The 23,710-nt window shown below is 41.6% G+C and overlaps 1 protein-coding gene across 2 annotated transcripts in view; it reads right to left on the reverse strand.

The window, feature by feature from the left end:
• Positions 1 to 247: 247 nt before the first annotated feature.
• Positions 248 to 23,710, reverse strand: part of LOC126976147 (ER membrane protein complex subunit 1) — a 33,963-nt gene continuing 10,500 nt past the window's right edge. For both annotated transcript variants that reach the window (XM_050824352.1, XM_050824351.1), the window contains 8 exons: positions 22,643 to 22,789; positions 21,157 to 21,324; positions 20,419 to 20,523; positions 17,931 to 18,117; positions 16,243 to 16,395; positions 14,901 to 15,077; positions 11,182 to 11,406; positions 248 to 6,796 (listed from right to left, as the gene is read on the reverse strand). In XM_050824352.1, coding sequence (XP_050680309.1) covers positions 6,636 to 6,796; positions 11,182 to 11,406; positions 14,901 to 15,077; positions 16,243 to 16,395; positions 17,931 to 18,117; positions 20,419 to 20,523; positions 21,157 to 21,324; positions 22,643 to 22,789 — 1,323 coding nt within the window. In that variant the 3' untranslated portion in view covers positions 248 to 6,635. The remainder of the gene's footprint in view (positions 6,797 to 11,181; positions 11,407 to 14,900; positions 15,078 to 16,242; positions 16,396 to 17,930; positions 18,118 to 20,418; positions 20,524 to 21,156; positions 21,325 to 22,642; positions 22,790 to 23,710) is intronic.

Here is a 23,710-nt window from a genome sequence, read left to right on the forward strand (position 1 = left end):
TTATTATATTTAGGGATATAGATATTAGTAGGAATATAAATGATTCCTCTTGCAACACAAGAGGAATCACACAGGATTGTGAGTGTATTACTAATCCTGCATTTAAGTTTTGGTTGTTGATTTGAATTAATTGTTTGTAGTTATTAAAACCGGGTCTGTTGATAACAGTGAAATATCGAATAATCTGCAGCACTCAACTGCAAGCCTGATTTCTTCGATGGAATGATAATATAATAAAAAGCAAAAAACAGGAGGTAATTCAAATTTATTTACAAAACATATCACTGAAAACAATATTATACATTAAAACATCTGCTTCGAAGATAACTATGAAATAACTTCCCGTAACTGTTTGATCAATCTCATACAAGAAAACTATTATTACGTATAATAATATATGCTTTGTATTTTTGTTTATTATTTGAAATAGAATCGATTGATACTGGACGAATGGCGGAGCAGTTGTAGAAAGAAGTTTACAGATAATTTATTGAAGTAGGCGTTACTTTGCGGAAATCCATAACTATGCAAATGATTTAAGTTTTCTTTAGTGTTAATTCCGCCAATATTTGTTTTAAAAAAACAATTCGACACGTGTTTCGCCTCTACACGAGGCATCCTCAGGACGTGTTGTCTTGCCAAAATCTGGCACGAGACTAACGAATTGTCGCGTTGAATTGTCACGTGTCGAATTGTTTTTTAAAAACAAATATTGGCGGAATTAACACTAAAGAAAACTTAAATCATTTGTATAAGTTTACAGATCGCTGCTCCGGGCGAGAGACATGACAATCTTTATTACTGAAGTTTAACATTGTTAACATCTTATTCAGATGTATCGCGTGGAATATTCCAATCACCTGTATAATGCTAGCCATAAGTAACGCAAAACGTCGGAATTAATTAATTTTAAATTTCGCCCATGTCCAATAAAATAACGTAAACTCAATATCAATCAACTCAAATATCATAAGCCCTCTATGATACTTTAAGAACCGCACATTATGACAAAAATGTTATTATTGCTAAATAATAACATCGACTTCGATTATATTATTTCATTCAAATTTCGAACATCTCGGAAAAACAAAGAAATTTTATTTGACATCTATTCTAATATCAGTCGAGGCGACGTTTAGTTCGAAATGACATGTTAATTTGCAAACGAATTTGACAAATGTTGAACATGAGTAAGATATCGAACGATATGATAGTTGGGGCCGACTCTATATATGCTCTATAGATGCTTTGATGCCAGAAAACTTCGTAATATTAAGCGGCTCCTGAATGCATCATGCTTATGATATGTGGGTAGATAAAGAAGTGTTTGTAACTGTACATAATTAGAAATTCAAACACGTGTTTAATGCCCTTCATTATGTACAGTCACATAAACCACTATTATTTAATGTGGGATATTCGCTTCAGTAACATAATACAATACTATAGTTTTTCACGAGCTGTTTCGGTAGCTTAAGAACATTATCCCCTCCCATATTCTGTGGCTTAATTGTCAACTTTCAGCTGTAGTAACACTATATTGTATCATATATTGGCTGCAGATGAGTCACAGCCCGAGCTTAGTAAACTGAAGGCTTATATATTATATGTAAATAATACCTATTACTAATATTCCAAAATATATATAGTATCTACAGTCACTTGCTGCCCAAAAAGAGATTACCTGGAAAGTTTTCGTGGAGCTTTAATAATTGGTGATGTCATAAGATTTTAACGTGCCTTTTTCTAATTTATTTAGCAGTAAACCTTACCTTCATATATAAATTTAAAAAAATCCTACAACATAATAACCTTTATTTTGTTCAAGTTTTAGCATACAACCGTACAATCTAAGAAAAAGCGCAGCGAAATCAGAACATCACTAATTTTGAAATCTGTTAATAATTGTACTAATGTTAAAATTGTTTATATTTAAATGCAAAACCATCGTTACGTTGTCTTTGTGAATGTAATGAAATTCAAGAGTTTTTTTTAAATAAATAATCTTAATAACATTGAAATATTGTTAACAAATGAAAAAATCACTAGAACATGGAATAATTATAATAAATCACTTAAATTATCCACTTACGACCAATCCAGTCACATTATATGTGCACGTGGGCGTCGATAATAACATGTGCCTCTGTAGTACGCTGAGAAAAAAAAGAATCACTAGAAATATTAACGCACTAGGTACTTGTTGCATACTTTTTTCGATCTTTTAGGGAAGTAAGTAGGAATGGCATCGCATTCTGACGGTGTGCAAAGATAATGTGACCGTGAGAATGCAAATATCTACGAGCCAATAAACACAATGTATTGTTATAAAAGAAACTAATTAATTGGTAACACAGGTGCGATTCCGCCTAAGTTCGTCTCGAAAATATATAAGAATATTTGAGCTGCGCTTACACTAACAACAATTAGGCATCGTTGCTATAAGACCCCCGGTCCGTGTAAAGAAACAGATCTGCCAATGGCGGAGTGAACCGAACAAAATAACGGAGACCGGTATTTAAATGCACGTTTTGTCGCTGCGACATATTTCGAAATTACACAAAAAGAGAGAAGATAGTTTGGTAAGTTTTTAAAGTGAAACTTTTATTACATCGCCCCAAATTTTTAGGCCATCTATCCCACGTCGCACTACAATCGGCCGCGGCACTCCGCCGCCAAATCGTAGTTCGAACTACTTTTTTTATTTTTTTTATACAATAATAGAGTATAAACGCAGTAAATTTTAACTTATTTGGAGACAGTAAATTTGGCATTTCCGTTTAAACTGACGCTGTTTCGATGGGATGTCTTATTTTGTTGTTCATTTTCACTCCAGTTTTTAATAATAATAAGGCCGTTGTCACACCGACACCGGATCGGTATAACAGTATCCGGTAAACCTGACCATCTGCAAGTTACTCTAATCTGGATCCCCATGAGATTAAATTGGGATACTACCTTGAATAATGAAACAATAATAATTCTCTCTTTTTCTGAACCCGCGATGTGGTTTCGCAACAATATTCTGTCCAAAAAGACTCACAGCACGTACATGTACCGGCCTATACAATGTACTAGCATAGGACGTACATCTATGCAAATAGTATGAAAGCGATTCGTGCAGATATTTTTAATAGTTGGGTGCGTGCTAGACACGGCCCCATTACCTTTACTTCTATATACCTTCAGATAATAAAGTTCTCGCTCTAGGTTAAATATAAGCAAAACTGATCAGTACACAGTTAATATGTAATTATTTATATAACACTAGAGGATTATTTAAGTCTTCTACAAGTACAGTTGTACAGTTACGAGCCACACATTTTGGACACTACGCTATGTAATCGCACCGTGATATTACTCTCGACCATATCGAAATAAGAATACATGTATTTATTCTCTCGTGATATCACGAAAAGATTTATATATTTTTTCCTACAATCAAACTAAATAGTTTTTTTCTTAATGCATTTTGATTCCAATAAAACAAAGTTTTCATCTCGTAGAAATATGTCATACAAAGATGTTAGACAATAATTTAATATTGATGTATACAATGTTAGTTTATAATATAAAACCATACTTATTTATATCTAAATTGCACTATCTATCATATTTATGGGTGTATTCACTTTTCTATCACACAATTATAAGTTATATTAGCTAAATTGTAGAGCAAATTCAATGACACTTTACTAAATAAATTAAAAAAAACAAACGTTTATTCCCGCAAAATATAAATTCATTGAAATTTGTATATTTTCTTCTGTAGCACAAAACTCGAATTCATATTGATAAATTATTATTTCTGTTTGAATTGTCTAGGCCTTTCATATTAAGGAAATAACACATATTTATATGAATGTTCCAATGGATCCCATTTTAACTATCATAATATAATAGAATTGGGAAGTATATATTAATAAGATTTTGGGGTAAAAACGTATTACAAATTGATTTAACGATTTGCACAATTCAAGTCAATAAATGATATAGATTAAGATTTATAAATAGGTAGCTTTCGAACATTCCTAGCAGCACGTTTTGACACAAATGTGACTTTTTTTGACCAAATTTAATTATATTAACTACAGTCACAATCCGAGGACAAATCGTACAAACCATACGACATGGTCTATTAGTGCTTGTTGACTTAGGGCTATATTTCACCGGGAAACCATGGCGGTGCAACTAGTCCCGCCACCGTGGTGTCCGTAATCTACCAAACTAGACACCACACAGACACCAGAGTCGCCACACCACACTGAGACGGTATCAAACCGTACCTCGAAGAGATAGCACTACTGCTGAAGAAAAGAAAGTTTAAGAGAAAAAAAGGAAACAGTGGTGGGTTCATCCTTATTTAGCCTGTTTGATATTTAGTGAATGCGCCCGCGAATCAAAATGAACAAGTACTTAATTGTGACCGGTTGTTCGCTGCATCGAAATTCCCACCCAATACCTCGTTAATCACAATTGTTTACAAATAAACAAATTTAAACTCTAAACCATGTGAACACATAGATTTCGTTTAACTATTCTATTCAGAACATAATATTGGCATAAAACGCCAAGAAATAATTTAGCCTACCCGTTATTAATATACTTATGATTAAATACATGCAATCACCTCTAATAATTTATATAAAGACTAACACCGCTGGGAGATTGAAGTGTATTGCTAGTTGCGAAGAGTACCAACAAAAATGTTACAATAAATATTTATACTTTTTATGAGGTATTACACTAATATAGTCATATAAATATCTATCAGAAAGCATTTGAAGCTAATTAGAACTAATAGTTATAACACGGACTAGTAAAAAAATAAGGACTCCGTGTCACCTTACATAACAGTGTAGCACCAAAACAAGCCGATTAACATGTATACATAGCCCCACGCACACGCTTACACTACTACAGGCCGATAGGCGGCCATTATGAGAATTCGTCTGTGACAGATCAGTTTGCGTCTCAATAAAATATTTTAAAAATGCCGTCATACGTTGTGTAAAAGTGTAAAAACGATACTATTTAAGTATTTGTGGCCATATATGATTATTTCAGGGAGATAAAATCGTGTAACTAGTATACCCCGTATCCGCACACACACTAGCATAACGGTGCTTCACTTACTAATATTACGGCGCGGAGTCCATTTTTTTACTCGTCCGTAAGGAATAAGACAAATTTTCGATGGTGTGACATTATTGTCCTTTATTGTCTGTTGTAGGCAGATCTTTTTTAACATTATTATGACGATTTTACTGACACATTTTTCACCCAACTTTTTCAAAACTAGTCAATTGTTAAACATCGTGATTGACTACCATAATCTTTGGTTCGCAATAATAACAATAATTTATTATATTTTATTTATCATTATTTATATTAGGAGACAGTCTATGAATAACATTATTGCTTTCGTTTTAAAGAAAATTAATTATTATTTAATTTATGTCTGTTCAACGCATAATCTTAGCATACAAACGTAATAGACAAACCCTGTTAAAGTGAGAGAAAGAGAAGGAATAGATGAAAACCATGAAACCGTTTTGAAACAATTTAGTGTCCATTAGTCTCCTATCAAATTGGACCGTGTTATAATCGCTATTGTTCTGCGTTTTAACGGATATTAATTAAAAAATATAATGGTATCGTGTTTCGATATATCGTATTCGAGTGTATAAGTAACAATCCAACTAATGAAACATTTCAAAGGTAAAAACCAAAAGTGATTCTTCAATACTACTTCTATGTTTATATTCGTAGAACATATGCACTAAAATTTTTTGTATTGCATTTTATATACGCAGTAAATACTTAATTTTCTAAAGATTATATTAATTAAGAAAAATATGTGGTAGATAATAAAATATTGTACACGTGAATATGATGCGGTTTATCAATATTTGTAATAAGCATTGTCTTAAAGAAAAATACTACACTCTTCACTAACTCACTCACACATCTGTAAAACTAGCACACATGAATATTTTTAATTTAGTCTCGCCGTAATGAGGAGAGTGTTTGTTATTACACTAGTATAATAAGTTTATGGTTCAGCGACATGTTGCTACAAGCGCCCACTAATGTATCCATGGTTTTGCCTTCACAAAAAGTTTGAGAGTCAAGAAGCAATTGATAGATATCTGTAGACGTAATACAGACGAAAATGTTTAAATTATTTTATAAGTTAAGAAACAGATATTTATAACAAAAATTGTTTTTTTATTAAATTTTTATTGTGTTTGTACTATGAATCAAGCGTCTGAGATACATAATTATTATTATTAATAATATAAGTTCTGTATAAATCCGACTACTGATAACATAAAAAGCTATCATGTCATCTAATGTAAAATTAAAACCCTTGTACGTAGCACGAGGCTTGTACATCAGAGGTTATATATCTTGCTCATCATTCTTGTTCATATTGTCCATAAAGATCGACGGTAAACGGAAACGTCTTTACATTTCGTTCCGTAGCTTTATTTCCCGGTGTGGAACCGCCCTTAATCCGTTAGTTAGTCTTACCTACAATACTATATAAAGATATAAAATTTTCCGGCATCCAAGAACCAGTTGTAACACCAAGCAATACAGTTTAATCTCCCGCAATACTGGAACTTCAATCACTTCCACGCCATCTTCAGCATCTTCCGGGACGCGAAATATTTGGTGCTGTAGGTCGCTACGATTAGCGCCACTAATACTATCGTAATAAGATTGTAATCAAAGTCTTCTTTGAGGAGATCGAATGTTTTCGACGGCGCCACTCGAGTGTAGAATATATCTGAAAAATATTACACGTAAATCAGAGATATTGTAGTGAAGTATAAATGTGAGATATTATGTGACGAATTTGATGACAAATTAATAAACAGTGATATTAGATAGAGTGATGTCTGTTTACTGTTAAAGAGACACGTCGTTGGGGCGGTTTGGCCAAAGAGAGAGAATGTATGAAAGTTGATTGACTGTACAAATTTATAGCGCGATTAGATTGATCGAGATTGATGATAGTGTAAAGGTGCGTATAAATAATGCACAAGCCCATGTTTCACCCGAGCTGACCTTCATTTGCGGCGCGACCCAAAATGTTGATATAAATTTAGTAGAACGCGACTGCCGCGCGCGCATCTTGAACAGGCCTAACAATTTTAAGATTCCTGGCACCTGAAGACTCCTGTACCTAAACTAAAATTCATTGTCAAAGGTCCATTTTTACGTGTTGACCGCGCGAGCCAATTCACCAAAACTACAACAGACGCTCCTTTGGTGCGGTATAAAATAAAGACACCGCCGTCTATATTCGATGGTTTGCCGCGCATAATTTGTACGCACCTTATGGAACCATAATACGATCTAGCCGGAAGACGTCCACTGCTGGACAAAGGCCTCCCCCAAAGATTTTCACATCGATCGGTCCTGCGCTTGATCAGATCGTTGATTCATGTTGTGGGTCTACCAAGACTGCGTGTTCGGTACGTGGTCGCGATTCGAGGACTTTTCTGCCCCAACGGCCATCTGTCCGTCGAACTATGTGCCCTGCCCACTGCCACTTCAGTTTAGCAAGCATTTGGACTATGTCGGTTACTTTGGTTCTCCTACGGATCTCCTCATTTCTGATTCGATCTCGCAGGAAAACTCAGAGCATAGCCCTCTCCGTTACCCTCTGAGCGATCACGGGCGCCAGCGGCAGCTCGATCACTCATGACTCACCCAGGCCCACGTCGGGCGCCAGCGGCAGCTCGATCATGAGTGACTCACCCAGGCCCACGTCGGGCGCCAGCGGCAGCTCGATCACTCATGACTCACCCAGGCCCACGTCGGGCGCCAGCGGCAGCTCGATCATGAGTGACTCACCCAGGCCCACGTCGGGCGCCAGCGGCAGCTCGATCATGAGTGACTCACCCAGGCCCACGTCGGGCGCCAGCGGCAGCTCGATCATGAGTGACTCACCCAGGCCCACGTCGGGCGCCAGCGGCAGCTCGATCATGAGTGACTCACCCAGGCCCACGTCGGGCGCCAGCGGCAGCTCGATCATGAGTGACTCACCCAGGCCCACGTCGGGCGCCAGCGGCAGCTCGATCATGAGTGACTCACCCAGGCCCACGTCGGGCGCCAGCGGCAGCTCGATCACTCATGACTCACCCAGGCCCACGTCGGGCGCCAGCGGCAGCTCGATCATGAGTGACTCACCCAGGCCCACGTCGGGCGCCAGCGGCAGCTCGATCATGAGTGACTCACCCAGGCCCACGTCGGGCGCCAGCGGCAGCTCGATCATGAGTGACTCACCCAGGCCCACGTCGGGCGCCAGCGGCAGCTCGATCATGAGTGACTCACCCAGGCCCACGTCGGGCGCCAGCGGCAGCTCGATCATGAGTGACTCACCCAGGCCCACGTCGGGCGCCAGCGGCAGCTCGATCATGAGTGACTCACCCAGGCCCACGTCGGGCGCCAGCGGCAGCTCGATCATGAGTGACTCACCCAGGCCCACGTCGGGCGCCAGCGGCAGCTCGATCATGAGTGACTCACCCAGGCCCACGTCGGGCGCCAGCGGCAGCTCGATCATGAGTGACTCACCCAGGCCCACGTCGGGCGCCAGCGGCAGCTCGATCATGAGTGACTCACCCAGGCCCACGTCGGGCGCCAGCGGCAGCTCGATCACTCATGACTCACCCAGGCCCACGTCGGGCGCCAGCGGCAGCTCGATCATGAGTGACTCACCCAGGCCCACGTCGGGCGCCAGCGGCAGCTCGATCATGAGTGACTCACCCAGGCCCACGTCGGGCGCCAGCGGCAGCTCGATCATGAGTGACTCACCCAGGCCCACGTCGGGCGCCAGCGGCAGCTCGATCATGAGTGACTCACCCAGGCCCACGTCGGGCGCCAGCGGCAGCTCGATCATGAGTGACTCACCCAGGCCCACGTCGGGCGCCAGCGGCAGCTCGATCATGAGTGACTCACCCAGGCCCACGTCGGGCGCCAGCGGCAGCTCGATCATGAGTGACTCACCCAGGCCCACGTCGGGCGCCAGCGGCAGCTCGATCATGAGTGACTCACCCAGGCCCACGTCGGGCGCCAGCGGCAGCTCGATCATGAGTGACTCACCCAGGCCCACGTCGGGCGCCAGCGGCAGCTCGATCATGCATGACTCACCCAGGCCCACGTCGGGCGCCAGCGGCAGCTCGATCATGAGTGACTCACCCAGGCCCACGTCGGGCGCCAGCGGCAGCTCGATCATGAGTGACTCACCCAGGCCCACGTCGGGCGCCAGCGGCAGCTCGATCATGAGTGACTCACCCAGGCCCACGTCGGGCGCCAGCGGCAGCTCGATCATGAGCGACTCACCCAGGCCCACGTCGGGCGCCAGCGGCAGCTCGATCATGAGTGACTCACCCAGGCCCACGTCGGGCGCCAGCGGCAGCTCGATCATGAGTGACTCACCCAGGCCCACGTCGGGCGCCAGCGGCAGCTCGATCATGAGTGACTCACCCAGGCCCACGTCGGGCGCCAGCGGCAGCTCGATCATGAGTGACTCACCCAGGCCCACGTCGGGCGCCAGCGGCAGCTCGATCATGAGTGACTCACCCAGGCCCACGTCGGGCGCCAGCGGCAGCTCGATCATGAGTGACTCACCCAGGCCCACGTCGGGCGCCAGCGGCAGCTCGATCATGAGTGACTCACCCAGGCCCACGTCGGGCGCCAGCGGCAGCTCGATCATGAGTGACTCACCCAGGCCCACGTCGGGCGCCAGCGGCAGCTCGATCATGAGTGACTCACCCAGGCCCACGTCGGGCGCCAGCGGCAGCTCGATCACTCATGACTCACCCAGGCCCACGTCGGGCGCCAGCGGCAGCTCGATCATGAGTGACTCACCCAGGCCCACGTCGGGCGCCAGCGGCAGCTCGATCACTCATGACTCACCCAGGCCCACGTCGGGCGCCAGCGGCAGCTCGATCACTCATGACTCACCCAGGCCCACGTCGGGCGCCAGCGGCAGCTCGATCATGCGTGACTCACCCAGGCCCACGTCGGGCGCCAGCGGCAGCTCGATCACTCATGACTCACCCAGGCCCACGTCGGGCGCCAGCGGCAGCTCGATCACTCATGACTCACCCAGGCCCACGTCGGGCGCCAGCGGCAGCTCGATCATGAGTGACTCACCCAGGCCCACGTCGGGCGCCAGCGGCAGCTCGATCATGAGTGACTCACCCAGGCCCACGTCGGGCGCCAGCGGCAGCTCGATCATGAGTGACTCACCCAGGCCCACGTCGGGCGCCAGCGGCAGCTCGATCATGAGTGACTCACCCAGGCCCACGTCGGGCGCCAGCGGCAGCTCGATCATGAGTGACTCACCCAGGCCCACGTCGGGCGCCAGCGGCAGCTCGATCATGAGTGACTCACCCAGGCCCACGTCGGGCGCCAGCGGCAGCTCGATCATGAGTGACTCACCCAGGCCCACGTCGGGCGCCAGCGGCAGCTCGATCATGAGTGACTCACCCAGGCCCACGTCGGGCGCCAGCGGCAGCTCGATCACGCGTGACTCACCCAGGCCCACGTCGGGCGCCAGCGGCAGCTCGATCACTCATGACTCACCCAGGCCCACGTCGGGCGCCAGCGGCAGCTCGATCATGAGTGACTCACCCAGGCCCACGTCGGGCGCCAGCGGCAGCTCGATCATGAGTGACTCACCCAGGCCCACGTCGGGCGCCAGCGGCAGCTCGATCATGAGTGACTCACCCAGGCCCACGTCGGGCGCCAGCGGCAGCTCGATCATGAGCGACTCACCCAGGCCCACGTCGGGCGCCAGCGGCAGCTCGATCATGAGTGACTCACCCAGGCCCACGTCGGGCGCCAGCGGCAGCTCGATCATGAGTGACTCACCCAGGCCCACGTCGGGCGCCAGCGGCAGCTCGATCATGAGTGACTCACCCAGGCCCACGTCGGGCGCCAGCGGCAGCTCGAACATGAGTGACTCACCCAGGCCCACGTCGGGCGCCAGCGGCAGCTCGATCATGAGTGACTCACCCAGGCCCACGTCGGGCGCCAGCGGCAGCTCGATCATGAGTGACTCACCCAGGCCCACGTCGGGCGCCAGCGGCAGCTCGATCATGAGCGACTCACCCAGGCCCACGTCGGGCGCCAGCGGCAGCTCGATCATGAGTAACTCACCCAGGCCCACGGCGAGCACGAGGCTAGTGGACTCGAGCGCGGCGGGCGCGGTGTACACGCGGCGCGTGCGCAGTAGCGTCTGGTTGTAGTTGAGGGCGGCGTCAGGCGCTAACGGCAGCTCGGGCTCGTACGGGATGGCGCCCTCCTCGCGCGCCTCGCTGGCGCCCCGCCGGGGCTCCAGCCACGTCCACGGCATCTCACTTATCATGCCGTTGCTGAGGGCCACTGAACACAAAAACCCCGATCAACGAATTGCTGGTACCATATATAACACAAAAATGCTTTAGGGGTAAATGTGGAAATTTTATAATTAAGTCCGAAGCCCATGCTGAGAAGTCTAAAATAAATTTTAAAAATTAGCTCTATAGTAAATGTTGGACGGGTCAAGTGAAGTGAGCAGCGGTTGTTTGAAAGGTGGCGCTAGTGTAGCGATGTGAAGTGTGAGGCGAGTCGTGGAGGGGTGAGGAGAGAAGAGGAAAGGGGTGGCGAACGGTATATAATGCCTTGCTCGGGATTAAATTAGTATTCTGCAGTGTTAAATAATTCCGAAAGTAGATATTTGAAAATTAAAAGCTATAAATATAAAATCTGTACAGTGGTTTGGGTTGGAATTCTGTTTTTATTTGCCCTGACTGCTTCACATCTTATTGTTCAGGGTAGGTAAATAAGATAGTATGTTAAAACATGATTTATTACCTTTTATAACTAAATTATAAAAACGATGAGATGATTAGGAAAATAAGTAATCAGTATAGGAACAGCTCATATGAGACAGAGATAAATAAATTGAGTACAGTATAGGATCTGAAGGGCTATTACCAAAATCGAAATCGGAAGTTTCGGTCCGAAACGAAAGAACGACGAACTTCGAATTACAAAGTGCTGACGGATTTCGTATCGGAACCATAGATATAACCATAAAAAGTTGAAGTTGTATTTACGATCATAATAATGTAAAACAAGGAAAAAGTAAATGTCAAGTAAATTTGGGAATAATTAAAACGAAAGACAAAATGTCTAATCGCGAACTTCGTATCGATCTTCAGATCCGAAGCTTTTGACGACCCATATAGCCGAATGGTCAGTGACCTGACTACTAAGCTAGAGGTCCCGGGTTCGAATCCCGGTAGGTGCAATCATTTATATGATGAATATAGATGTTTGTTTCCGAGTCATGGATGTTTATGTGTATTTATGTATGTTTAAGTATATTGTATTAAATATATTGTTATCTTGTTTTGAGGCCTAGGAGGAATCACAGAATGTACTTGGTATCTTCTGTGATTTATCTAAGGCTTTTGACTATGTTCAAAATTCAACGCTGGCCAGGAAGCTATGTCACTATGGTATAAGAGTATCTGCACTCGATCTTTTTTTCTCATATTTAAATAATAGGATTCAGAGGCTCGAGGTGAATGGCAGGAGATCTCCTGGGACTCCTCTCGTTATGGGGGTACCACAAGGGTCTATTCTTGGACCCTTCCTCTTCATAATTTATATAAATGATCTACCTTACCTTGTAGAAAAAAAACACAAGGTGGTATTGTTTGCGGATGACACTTATATTCAAAGTGAAACGAAGCCAAGTTTTATATGACGAAGTAAACAATGCTCTATCTGACATCGTGTACTGGTATAGCGCCAATAACTTATTGTTAAATAGTCATAAAACCAAATATATTAAATTCACCGCGCCAAATGTCAAAAATGTAGATGCGAATATTTTATTAAATGGAGAGGTGATAAAACCAGTGGAATCTGCTGTATTTCTTGGCATTACTCTTGATTCCAAATTGCAGTGGGGCCCCCATATTAAAGGATTGGCGAATAGGCTTAGTTCTGCAGCATATGCGGTTAAGAAAATCAGACGATTAACTGACATAGATACGGCGAGATTAGTATACTTTAGTTATTTTCATAGTATTGTGTCCTATGATATATTGTTATGGGGCAGTGCGGCCAATATTAACACCATCTTTGTGCTGCAGAAGAGGGCTATTCGCGCAATTTATAACCTAGGTCCTAAAGAATCATTAAGAGAAAAATTTAAAGAAATAAATGACTGTTGCTTCTCAATACATTTTTGATAATGTTCTGTATTCATAAGCACATTGAGCAATTTTCTAGAAACTGTGACATTCATAATGTTAACACGAGGAACAAACATAAACTTGTTATGCCTACTACTCGGTTGGGTCGAGTTAGTAAGTCTTTTGATGGGCGATGTATATGCCTCTACAATATGATCCCAGAAAATGTACAAAACAAATAAATATGTTACGAAATTTAAAAGAATTGTTAAAAAACGTTTGTGTGGGAAAGGTTATTATAGCATAAACGATTTTCTTAATGACACCACGGACTGGGAATAAAGCGAACACCCCTCAGGCTCTTAAACTATAAATGTTTATTGTACGATATCACATTGTAATCCATATTTTATATTTAAAAAAAAAAGCCCTCTGAGTTTGTTGCGCCCATTCTTCTCAGGTCTGAGGCAGTCTCTTTAGAATGGGTGGTAGTTTTTGACGTTTAATAAGTGATTTTAAATCCTATTTTGAATAAAAATATTTGAATTTGAACTTGTACCCATAGTACAGGCTATGCCTAGTTTGGGACAAGATAATTTGTGTAAAAGTGGTAAAAAAAAAAGAAGCACTTTCGTAATTGGAAAATGTACGATCCGTCAAACAAAAATCGTATTTCGATTTTGGTAATAGGGCTCCTGCCGCGAGCTGCGACTAAGGAATCGAGATGTATTGAGTAGCTAACTGTATGGAGTTTGGTAGCTTACTGGTGAATTACTAAATAATTTACATATTTAATATAAATCATGCAGTGGGGCCTCATTCAGTGTCACTTTCACTTGTTAACAAAAACACGTTTAAGTTGTACGGCTATTGACCCGTACACCTATTATGTACTCGCCTGAAATGATCAACTCAATCTAAATTATCAGGCAGCCTGGCATTAGACTGTGATATAACAGTAATATTACTGACAACCTATATTAACCACTGGGTGGATAATGATCCTGCCCACTGAACTAGAGGTCCCAGGATCGAATCCCAGTTGGTATATGTATGAATATATGAATGTTTGTTTTGAAGTGATGGATTTATATGTTTTTGACATGTATTTTTTGAGATTGGAAGCGATTGTGGATTTTATTAAAGTTACGAAGTCGTACGGGCCAATGCACGTACATTTCTTATTTCAGCACTTTTACGCCACATGCATCAATTTAGGTCATTTAGACAGTTAGTTCGTCATCGGTAATCAATCAATCCGCGTGTAACTCATTTACATATCATTTTAGAATTTATCAGTTTATTTTATCTTTCTATCAATATATCATTTTTACAGCTATCAAAGACTTTTACTTCTCTAGGACTTATCGCGAGTGACTAAATTGACGTATATTCGGTGTATGTGAATCTTGTGTTGCCAGTGAGGATTTACACTGCAGATATCGGAGCAAAAATCAAGTTAAAACAGATTACTTCACATAGTAAGCAGCCTGCAGTCAGGGTTTGAACGATAACCATCCAAATAAGGCGTATAATTTTATTTGCATTACCTATATCAAAGCAATAGCATCATCATCAGCAAAGATGTCCACCATGGAAGACTTCCTACAAACTCAGGAGCAGATCACCGATGCAATTGAGCAGGTATTTACCAAGTTCAAAACAGACGGATCTGATTAAGGCACTCACACAACAGATGCGTGTCCGCGAGCGCGCGTTCAGTGCGTGTGTGCGTGGCGGCGAGCGGCGTGGCCGGCAGGATGTAGGTCTGTCGCTCCACGCCGGGAGAGCGCGCGCCCCACAGCGAGCTGAACTGACCACCAGCCGGCGTCCAACGTTCTTTGCCCTCGTAGAGCTCCATTGTCGCTGTGAACGTATCACACAATTGTAAGGACACAAATATATATAAACAAAGTTACACAGACAGCTCCGTTAATTAAATAAATATTCGGACTTGGACCTTGCTCGGATTTTTATGAATGTACAAAACCTGAACAAAAAAAAGAACTAATAGGACATCTGGATTCGAAGCGGGGTCTTCTGCTTTCCGGATAACCCAATGTCTGAGTTATTATAGTCTTTTCATATCGCCACTATATACAATAGTGGAGAAATTTACCTTTCTATTCTAATATTATTTCAGCTGTTTCTCATTAAAACACGAATAAAACTACATACATTTTTAAATTGAAACCTAGCTAGATCGATTTCTGGCCCCGGAAACCTATGTATGATAATATTTTATGAAAATCGTTGGAGCCGTTTCCGATATTCAGATTATACATATATATACGAGTATTGTTCGTTTAAAGATATAAGATAATCTAAAGTGAGTATATTTTAAATCAGTGGTTACCAAATAATCATATTTATAGGATTAATATAATTATAACTATATATTTAGGATGTACATTCAGTCTGTAGGAGTAGAAAGTGACCAATGAGAGAAGTTATAGAGACAAACAATATATAATATATCGATATATCGCAATCTTCATCATATTCTATTCTATATCATACAGAGAACAATAATACACAAACGTAAATGAATGGAAGGGTACATGTAAATGAGTGTGCTGTAAAAACTAGCTTTGTTTGTTTGTAATATAATATAATAAGTTTGTAAAAATTTGAATAAGAGTTTAATATTTAATAATTGCAATAACTTTTTCAAGTTACATTGTAATTAGTAATTAGTTTTCTCTTAATTAATTATTTATAACATGCGAGGAGTGTAGTACACGGTAAACCCCGAATGGGGTTATGTTTGTACATAAATTTACGTAAAATTGTAAAATACTATATGTATAAATAAATTAAAACCTTTGGGTGCCGGCCGAAGGCGTAACACCTCGCTTAGGATCGCAAATAAATACGGCAACTCGGACTGTTATAAGTATTATACTTGTTTGTGTAGTGCGATACGATAAGATAGCATGTTAATGTGTTAGGTCAAAAAGTAAGACGATTTACATAAAATAAGTAATTTTATTAACATAATATAGCAACTTTGAACACTAGTAATACAGACCGACTTCGACACGGCGGTGCTTGTCGCTGCGGTAGAAGTAGGCAAGGCAGTTATCGAAATGCACGGCGATTGGGAGCGCGCGCGCCCGCCGGTGTGAAGACGCCGCTACGATAGCGCCGCTGACCGCGTCGATAGCAACTGCTGTCACCACGTCTGTACACGCAACAATACAATACAAAACTGGGAGGCGAGTAACAATCGCATGAATTCAGACGAGTGGAAAACAATTGCTAATAACTTTTAATTATCGGTCTCCAATGACGGACCAATACATTTAGACAAATCACGTCGTATAAAAACAAAGACGAAATATTGAATATGCCACAATAAGCTTCGACTGCTATATCTATACATTGCCGCTTTTACTCCAGTTGTTTAAAATAATCTTGGTCAATAAGCAGCAATGTACAACATTTGACACACGACTAAGGAGAAAAGTGTGCCTACATTGTCTTTAAGCACACTTTTGCCGCTCCGCTATCAGACTTCGAAAGATATGTTCTTATATATTTATAGAACGTTATTGTTCGGCTTATGAGAAAATAATCATGACATATTACCAACAACCCTCAGAAAATATTAAGTAACTAACTAACCACCATCCAAACAGACACGACTGGTCAGTCGAACAAGTATGTACTAAAATCCAGCTTCACAGTAAATCTATTAGGTTAGAGCGCCATAAGCATTATTTCTAGAGGCGTAGGTTTAATTCCTGCATCGTCCATAAATTTTGGGTTACATAAAACTTTGTTCATATTACAATGCCACAAGTGAGGAACATCACTTAAAAATAATAAAGAACATTTAATTGCATAGGATTATAATGTTAACACCACATGACCGAACATAAACTTATAATGCCTACAACTCGGCCAAGGTGAGTTAGTAAGTCTTTTGTGGGATCTTGTAAATGCTTTTACAACAAGACCTCAGAAAATGTATAAAACAAATGTATTACGAAGTTCAAAAGAATTGTTAAAAAACTTTTGTGTGGTAAAGGTTACTATAACATAAATTACTTTCTTAAGGATACCACAGATTGGGAATAGAACTAAATTACATTGTAAACATGTATTTATGAAAAAAAAGAAGCCAGCTGAGTTTCTTGCGCCCATTTTCTCAGGTCTATGTATTTTGGAATGGGTGGTAGTTGTTGACTTTCAATAATTGATATTAAGTATATCCTATTATGAATAAAAATATTTTGATTTGAGTATAAGTAGTATTATGTTCAGATTTCTTCTTTTGTAACAGAACCGTTAGAAAAAGCAATAACCCGTAACGCTGATGTTACGATATCGATCTGCATCGATATAAGTACACTTATATCGATGCAGATCGATATACAATTCATTCACCAGTGGGAGGCTGCTTTGCACAGGATGCCGGCTAGATTATGGGTACCACAACGGCGCCTATTTCTGGCGTAAAGCAGAAATGTGTATGCATAACTGTGTTTCGGTCTGAAGGGCGCCTTAGCTAGTAAAATTATTGGGCAAATGAGACTTACCATCTTATGTCTCAAGGTGACGTGACAAGCGCAGTAGTAAAGCCGCTCAGAATTTTTGATTTTTTTCAAGAATCCTGAGTGGCACTGTATTGTCACGAGCAGGCCGTATCAGTTACCATCAGATGAACGTCCTGCTCGTCTCAACCCTTATTTTCATAGAAAAAAAAAACTGTACCTTTATGTACGGGGTCGGGCACGTCCAACACCACCAGCACCAGGTTGGGGTTGGAGTACTTGTACAGCACCGAGCGATCTGCCAGCGGCCGGCCCGCCGCCTGCGAGTGAGTGCCACGCCCGTTACCCGCGAGCGCCGTCACGCGTCCGCCAAGTCGCACCGACCACGTGCGCGCGGCCCGCACAGACTACACACAGCCCACAATATACATTCATGTAGTAACTAGACATCGATCGGTTTGGTGTGGCCAACATGAGACTGATAATATCCTATATATATAGGTACATTATATAACACAAGTGTTCTTTCATTATCACTTTTACATCGTAAAACACAACATCGCACCATATTTCCTTCGATTCTACTTAAAATTGTCACTGATGTTGAATAAATACTGGATATTTCACACGTTTCACAACAATAATAGCTTATTTTTATAGACGCAAATAAAAGTAAACAAAATATCTGTGCAGCGCTGACAAGTTTGTTTAACACAGCGAGTGTGCTGAACTTGAAAAAGCCGGCACAAAAAACAAAAAAATTAATCACTCTATCTCATTTCTCTACATAAGACTCGCATAAGTTTTTCTTGTTCTCGTGTGAGTGAGACGGAAGCTATCAATTAGTCTAGTTATTATACTTGGTCTATGAGTGTACGCGATTTCACGATAGCCTAGAAACGTCACCTAAGAGCAAGTTGTCAAAGTCAACGTACTCGTAGTGTATGTGAGTGAAAGAGAAGGAAGCATTATGTCATCTCTAGCGCACGTGCGGTCGTGATTCAGTGGGCCGCTGTGAGCGACGGAAGTGAGAGGGCACGTGTGTCTTAAGAGCCGATAATATTGAAGGATATACGTGGGTAACACTGAAAATGTTTAGAACTGGCCAGTTAGAATTTTTTTGAATTTCAATTTTAAAACTTTTTGGCAACCTAATGTAGTATATTGCATTCGTTTGTCATTTGTTTTTGTGAATTGGCGGCAAATCTAAAACTCTTAATAAACGTGAAAATGAACCTAACGCTTACTCAACAACAAAGCTATGATAGGCTGCGATGAGCAATTCTTAATGAAGCCCCATCTCGTGCCACTATTTACAATTGGTTTAACGAGTTTAAGCGTGGACGTAGCAATCTCAATGATGATCCGCGTGAGGGACGTCCTTTAACAACGACTACTGAAGATAACATCAGTGATGTGCGACGCATGATGGAGCAAGATAAGAGAGTGACCTATCAGCAGATACGGGCAAGCCTAGGCATTGGTATGAGTCAAGTTCAAAAAATATTACACGAACATTTAGGCGTCAGGAATCTTTGTACCAGATGGATTCCCCATACTTTAACCGACTACCAGAAACACCTTCAAATGACTGGTGTCGCCAAATATTAGATAAGTTCAACGGAGGTGACTCAAATGCTGTATTTGACATCGTCACAGGTGATGAAAGCTGGATATATTGCTACGAACCCGAAACCAAAAGACAATAAGCTCAGTTGGTGTCCTTTCGAGAATCGGCCAACTAAGGTAAAAAAAGGAAGAAGTCAAGGAAAAAAGAAGATTGCCTCATTCTTTGGTAGGAAAGTTCATTTCGTGACAGTTGTGCTAGAACATGGAAGGACAGTTGACAGACTGCTGACTGGTATGTCAATCGCTGTTTGCCTGCTGTCTTGGAAAAAATTCAACAGCACCGCCCTCGAAGCAGGATCCTCCTTCACCACGACAATACTTCAGCACACACCGCAAAACGGGCTGTTGAATATTTGACTATGGCAGGTGTCGAGATAATGAGTCATTCGCCATACAGTCCTGACCTGGCGCCCTGCGACTTTTATTTATTCCCAAGAACTAAGGATAAAATTCAAGGTATTCGCTTGACCAGCCCCGAAGATGCGGTGAAAGCGTAAAAAAATGCCATAGAAGAGACCCCTAAGGAAGAATGGGCCCACTGCTTTTCAGTGGTTCCATCGAATGCGACGATGTGTAGAGAGGAGATTACTTCGAAAAAAAATCAAAGTTTTGGCAACTTTCTACATTAAGCCGTTTTTCATTTACTAAACATTTTTAGTGTTACCTAGGGGTTCTACAATTCACAAACACATTCTATTTTTTTTTTTCAATAGAAACAAACGGTCACCAGGATATTAAATCTAGACCTAAAGTTCCCTAAATTTTTTATACTTACAGCCAATAAAGATATGTAAATTAGTAGGGTCTAACAAAATTTGCCCTTGGTCCAAGTTATCTCAAAATAGAATGTCGAGTTGCGGAATATAGCCCATATTATAAATATCTTTTCTCATCATTTTATTTTGTTATTTACATACCGTAAGGCCACACTCAGACCTATAACTGAAATCAACAAAGGGGAGATTTCATCTGTAGATAGACAATTTATGGCATAAAATAATTCAGTATCATCTTACTCCATGCTGCGCCCTATGTCGCCGTGTGTATAAGAAAGTTCAAATTATAATGAGTCTACTCACCGCTCCGTCGTACTTGAGAGAATAGCCCTGCATGTGGCCAGACTCTTTGTCCGCTACGTACAGGTACATGTTCTGTACCAACGGCGCAGCCGACACCGGCAACACCTAAACACAAACACTTTCATTCACAGGCATTTAAATTCAATATAACATTTATTCATTTCGATCAAAACCTCATTTATGAATGTCTAAGATTTATTGAAGTGTGAATAAACTCATTTTCACTCACAATTCATCACTTCAATTATCATTAACAATTACATACAACCTACAGAAATGTGTGAATGTAATTTACCTAAAAACAGTCACTTACTTTCACCAAATAGGTCAAAAATCTCATTTATGCATTGTCAAAGATAGTCTCTTAAGATGTCGTTTGGAGTGACTAAATGTTTTAAATACTTCTTAATTTATTTTACTGCTTACACGACCTACCATACTGTATATTTTGTATATTTTATTAAAAAGAGCGCAAAAAAGAATGTTGGGAGAGTTTCTTGCGCCATTTCCTTTCTCTCAGAGCGCCATTTGACTCCAAAGCGGTGGTAGTGTTTGAAGCGGCGTCAAAAAGAAAGCTAAAGGAATCAATTTTGAGACGATATGTCACTCGAACGGTTGGCTCAGTTGGAAAGAGCTAACGGAACGCGAGAGGTCACGGGTTCGAGTCCCGCATCCTTCATAAAAAATTTATTTCAGTTTTATTTGTGCAATTTTTAAATGCTTTTTATGCCGTTTTACCTGCACAGTCTCGTCCTCATCCAGGAGTATCAGAGCGTGCAGCTTCTCCGAGTCTGCGGTATGAAGCACGGCGCACTGCAACACTCGCAAGTCCAACCGCAGCGTCCGCTCGCCTACTAGTGTGCCTCGAATAGGGTTTAAACTAATTATGTAGCCGTTTCCTGTCTCCTGAAATATGTTTAGGTAGTTAATGTATTTATTATTCAAACAAAACAAATCTTATAACTATATTTACAATACTACGACTACATAAAATTAAAACTATCATTACGTGGAAGCGTACCAAGAATACTGGCAGCATTACCGCGTTGGATAGCTAGGCTGATCCGTTGACCGAAATAGCTGCCAGCGCTTGGGTTTCCAGTAGCCTTATTGAGGCGCGAAGATAGTATTTTGAACATTCTCCGCGCCTCTGGGCCCAACGGGCCAAGAAGTAGGTAGGTAGGTAGCTGTAGAAGACTTCCACATAGGATGAGTTCATGTTTAGTCAAGATATTTTCTATTCAGGAACTATATTTGCTGGTCCCTTGTGCCAGCTTGATGTGTTAACAAGCGCTACCAACATCATAAACTGTCATAAGATATCCCAATTAATAATTACATTCATTTAACTACTGTTAATATTTAAATACTATTTAATATAATTATCACTATAATTAGAAATAACTATAATTGCATATAATATTTAGATCTTAAACTTGATTCGTGTAAGTTAGAACTTGGCACTACAGCAGTGCTCACGGTAGACGGTCGTGCCCTAAATAAGCCAGAGCGCTAAGTTCTATCTATTAAGTAATTTTGTATATAAAGTGTTATAATGTTGTAAAACGGTAATAAATATAAAGAAACGGATACATATTCCCTATTTTTGTAATATTACTACCGCATTTATCACGGGGAGTGTTCCAAAGAGCTATTTCACGTGATTCCTGTCGCCGAATTCCACCGTCGAACGACGCGCCACTAATTAGGATACCATCCCCACCATTTGGATGTGTGGTTTTCCTCCACAGAGCGGTTTTAAAAGAACTATCTTAAGATAGCTGTAGAATGAGTTTCCTTGTGCGGTGTTTCTGAGACGATATGACATGGATACCTTCAAAAGAAGCGCGTACACCTTCCTTAAAGGCCAGCATCGTTCCTGTGATTCCTCTGGTGTTGCAAGAGAATGTGGGCGGTGGTGATCACTTAACACCAGGTACGTTCATTGATCCTCCTTTTCCATCTTTGATAATTTGATCTTAAAATCCAAATGTTTTAAGTTTTCTCAAGTGTTAATTCCGCCAATATTTGTCTTTAAACAATTCGATACGTGTTTCGCCTCTACAGGAGGCAACCTCAGGACATGTTGACTCGCCAAACTCTGGCACAAGACTTGAGTCTCGAACTGAGTTATCGAGACTGAATTATGGAATTCCGCATAGTAACGCCTACTTCAATAAATTTTCTTGATCTTAAAATACAAATTAAATTAAATTCAGCCGACCTCGTGTTTCCCTACGATGGTAACATAGGCGTCGAGCGGTGGATGCCTTGCAGTCCTTCGTGTGAACAGCACCACGTTCTCTGTGTTCAGACTGGGATCGTACCGCCGCCATAGCAGCTCGCCCGATAAGTTGTCCATGCCGAATATCTGAAACCACCATCACCCAAGCAATAAATAAAATTTGCTACCGAACTTAAGAGTTGAACAAGTAATACCAAGATTTACGAACCCTGCGTCACTTGAATGGTTGGCTCAGGTGGTAAGAGCGCTCGGATGGAACGTGAGGTCGCGTGATCGTTCATAAATTTTGGTTACAAATTTAACTAGTATAATAATTAATCTCATGGTTATTTAATTGTCTCGTCTAAGACTTCTGTTTTTTTAAATAGAATATATAATATACTATAAAAAGAAAATATTCGTACCACCACGCTTAGTAGTAACCTTAATTTTTATTTACTTAGACTACGATCACGTAGAGCCGTACCCCCTTATTTATAATAGTCTGCTAACTTAAAGCATTGCTAATTCTCACTCTGTCTTCTACTATTGACCTAAGTCAGAATGAGAAAAAACACTCCTTAGCGGCTGTTTAAAGTTAGCGGACCGAATAAGGGGGTTAGACTAAGGATTAGTCTCCTCTGCGCTACAACTAAATACCGCACTACCTAAGAACAATAGCTTTTTATTACGGCAACTATTAGATGCTTGTGTTTCGGCACTCAATGGCATCTTTCAAATTTTGTAACTTTTAAACGCTTCGTGTTATTTTACATTGAAATTAATAAAATACTAAATGATATTATGATTCATTACATGTGATCCCAGTGTCTTTCTTATTTCTTGTAGTATTATTTTTACAAAGTTTCACTACGCAACCCAGCATTTTAGTTTGAATTATAAGCAAAGTTTAACACAACATGTTGCACGTCAACGTGACAGAGTGTGAGTAACAACGTAACAGTGTTCAAGATTGGCTCGAGTACGCCAACTTGGGCGTAGTATTAGTTGCCGGACTTGCGACTACGCCTGCGTTATTTAGTTGGAGACTAATCAAAAGCTTAATCT

Source organism: Leptidea sinapis, chromosome 39, assembly GCF_905404315.1.
Source record: "Leptidea sinapis chromosome 39, ilLepSina1.1, whole genome shotgun sequence".
Lineage (NCBI taxonomy): Eukaryota > Metazoa > Arthropoda > Insecta > Lepidoptera > Pieridae > Leptidea > Leptidea sinapis.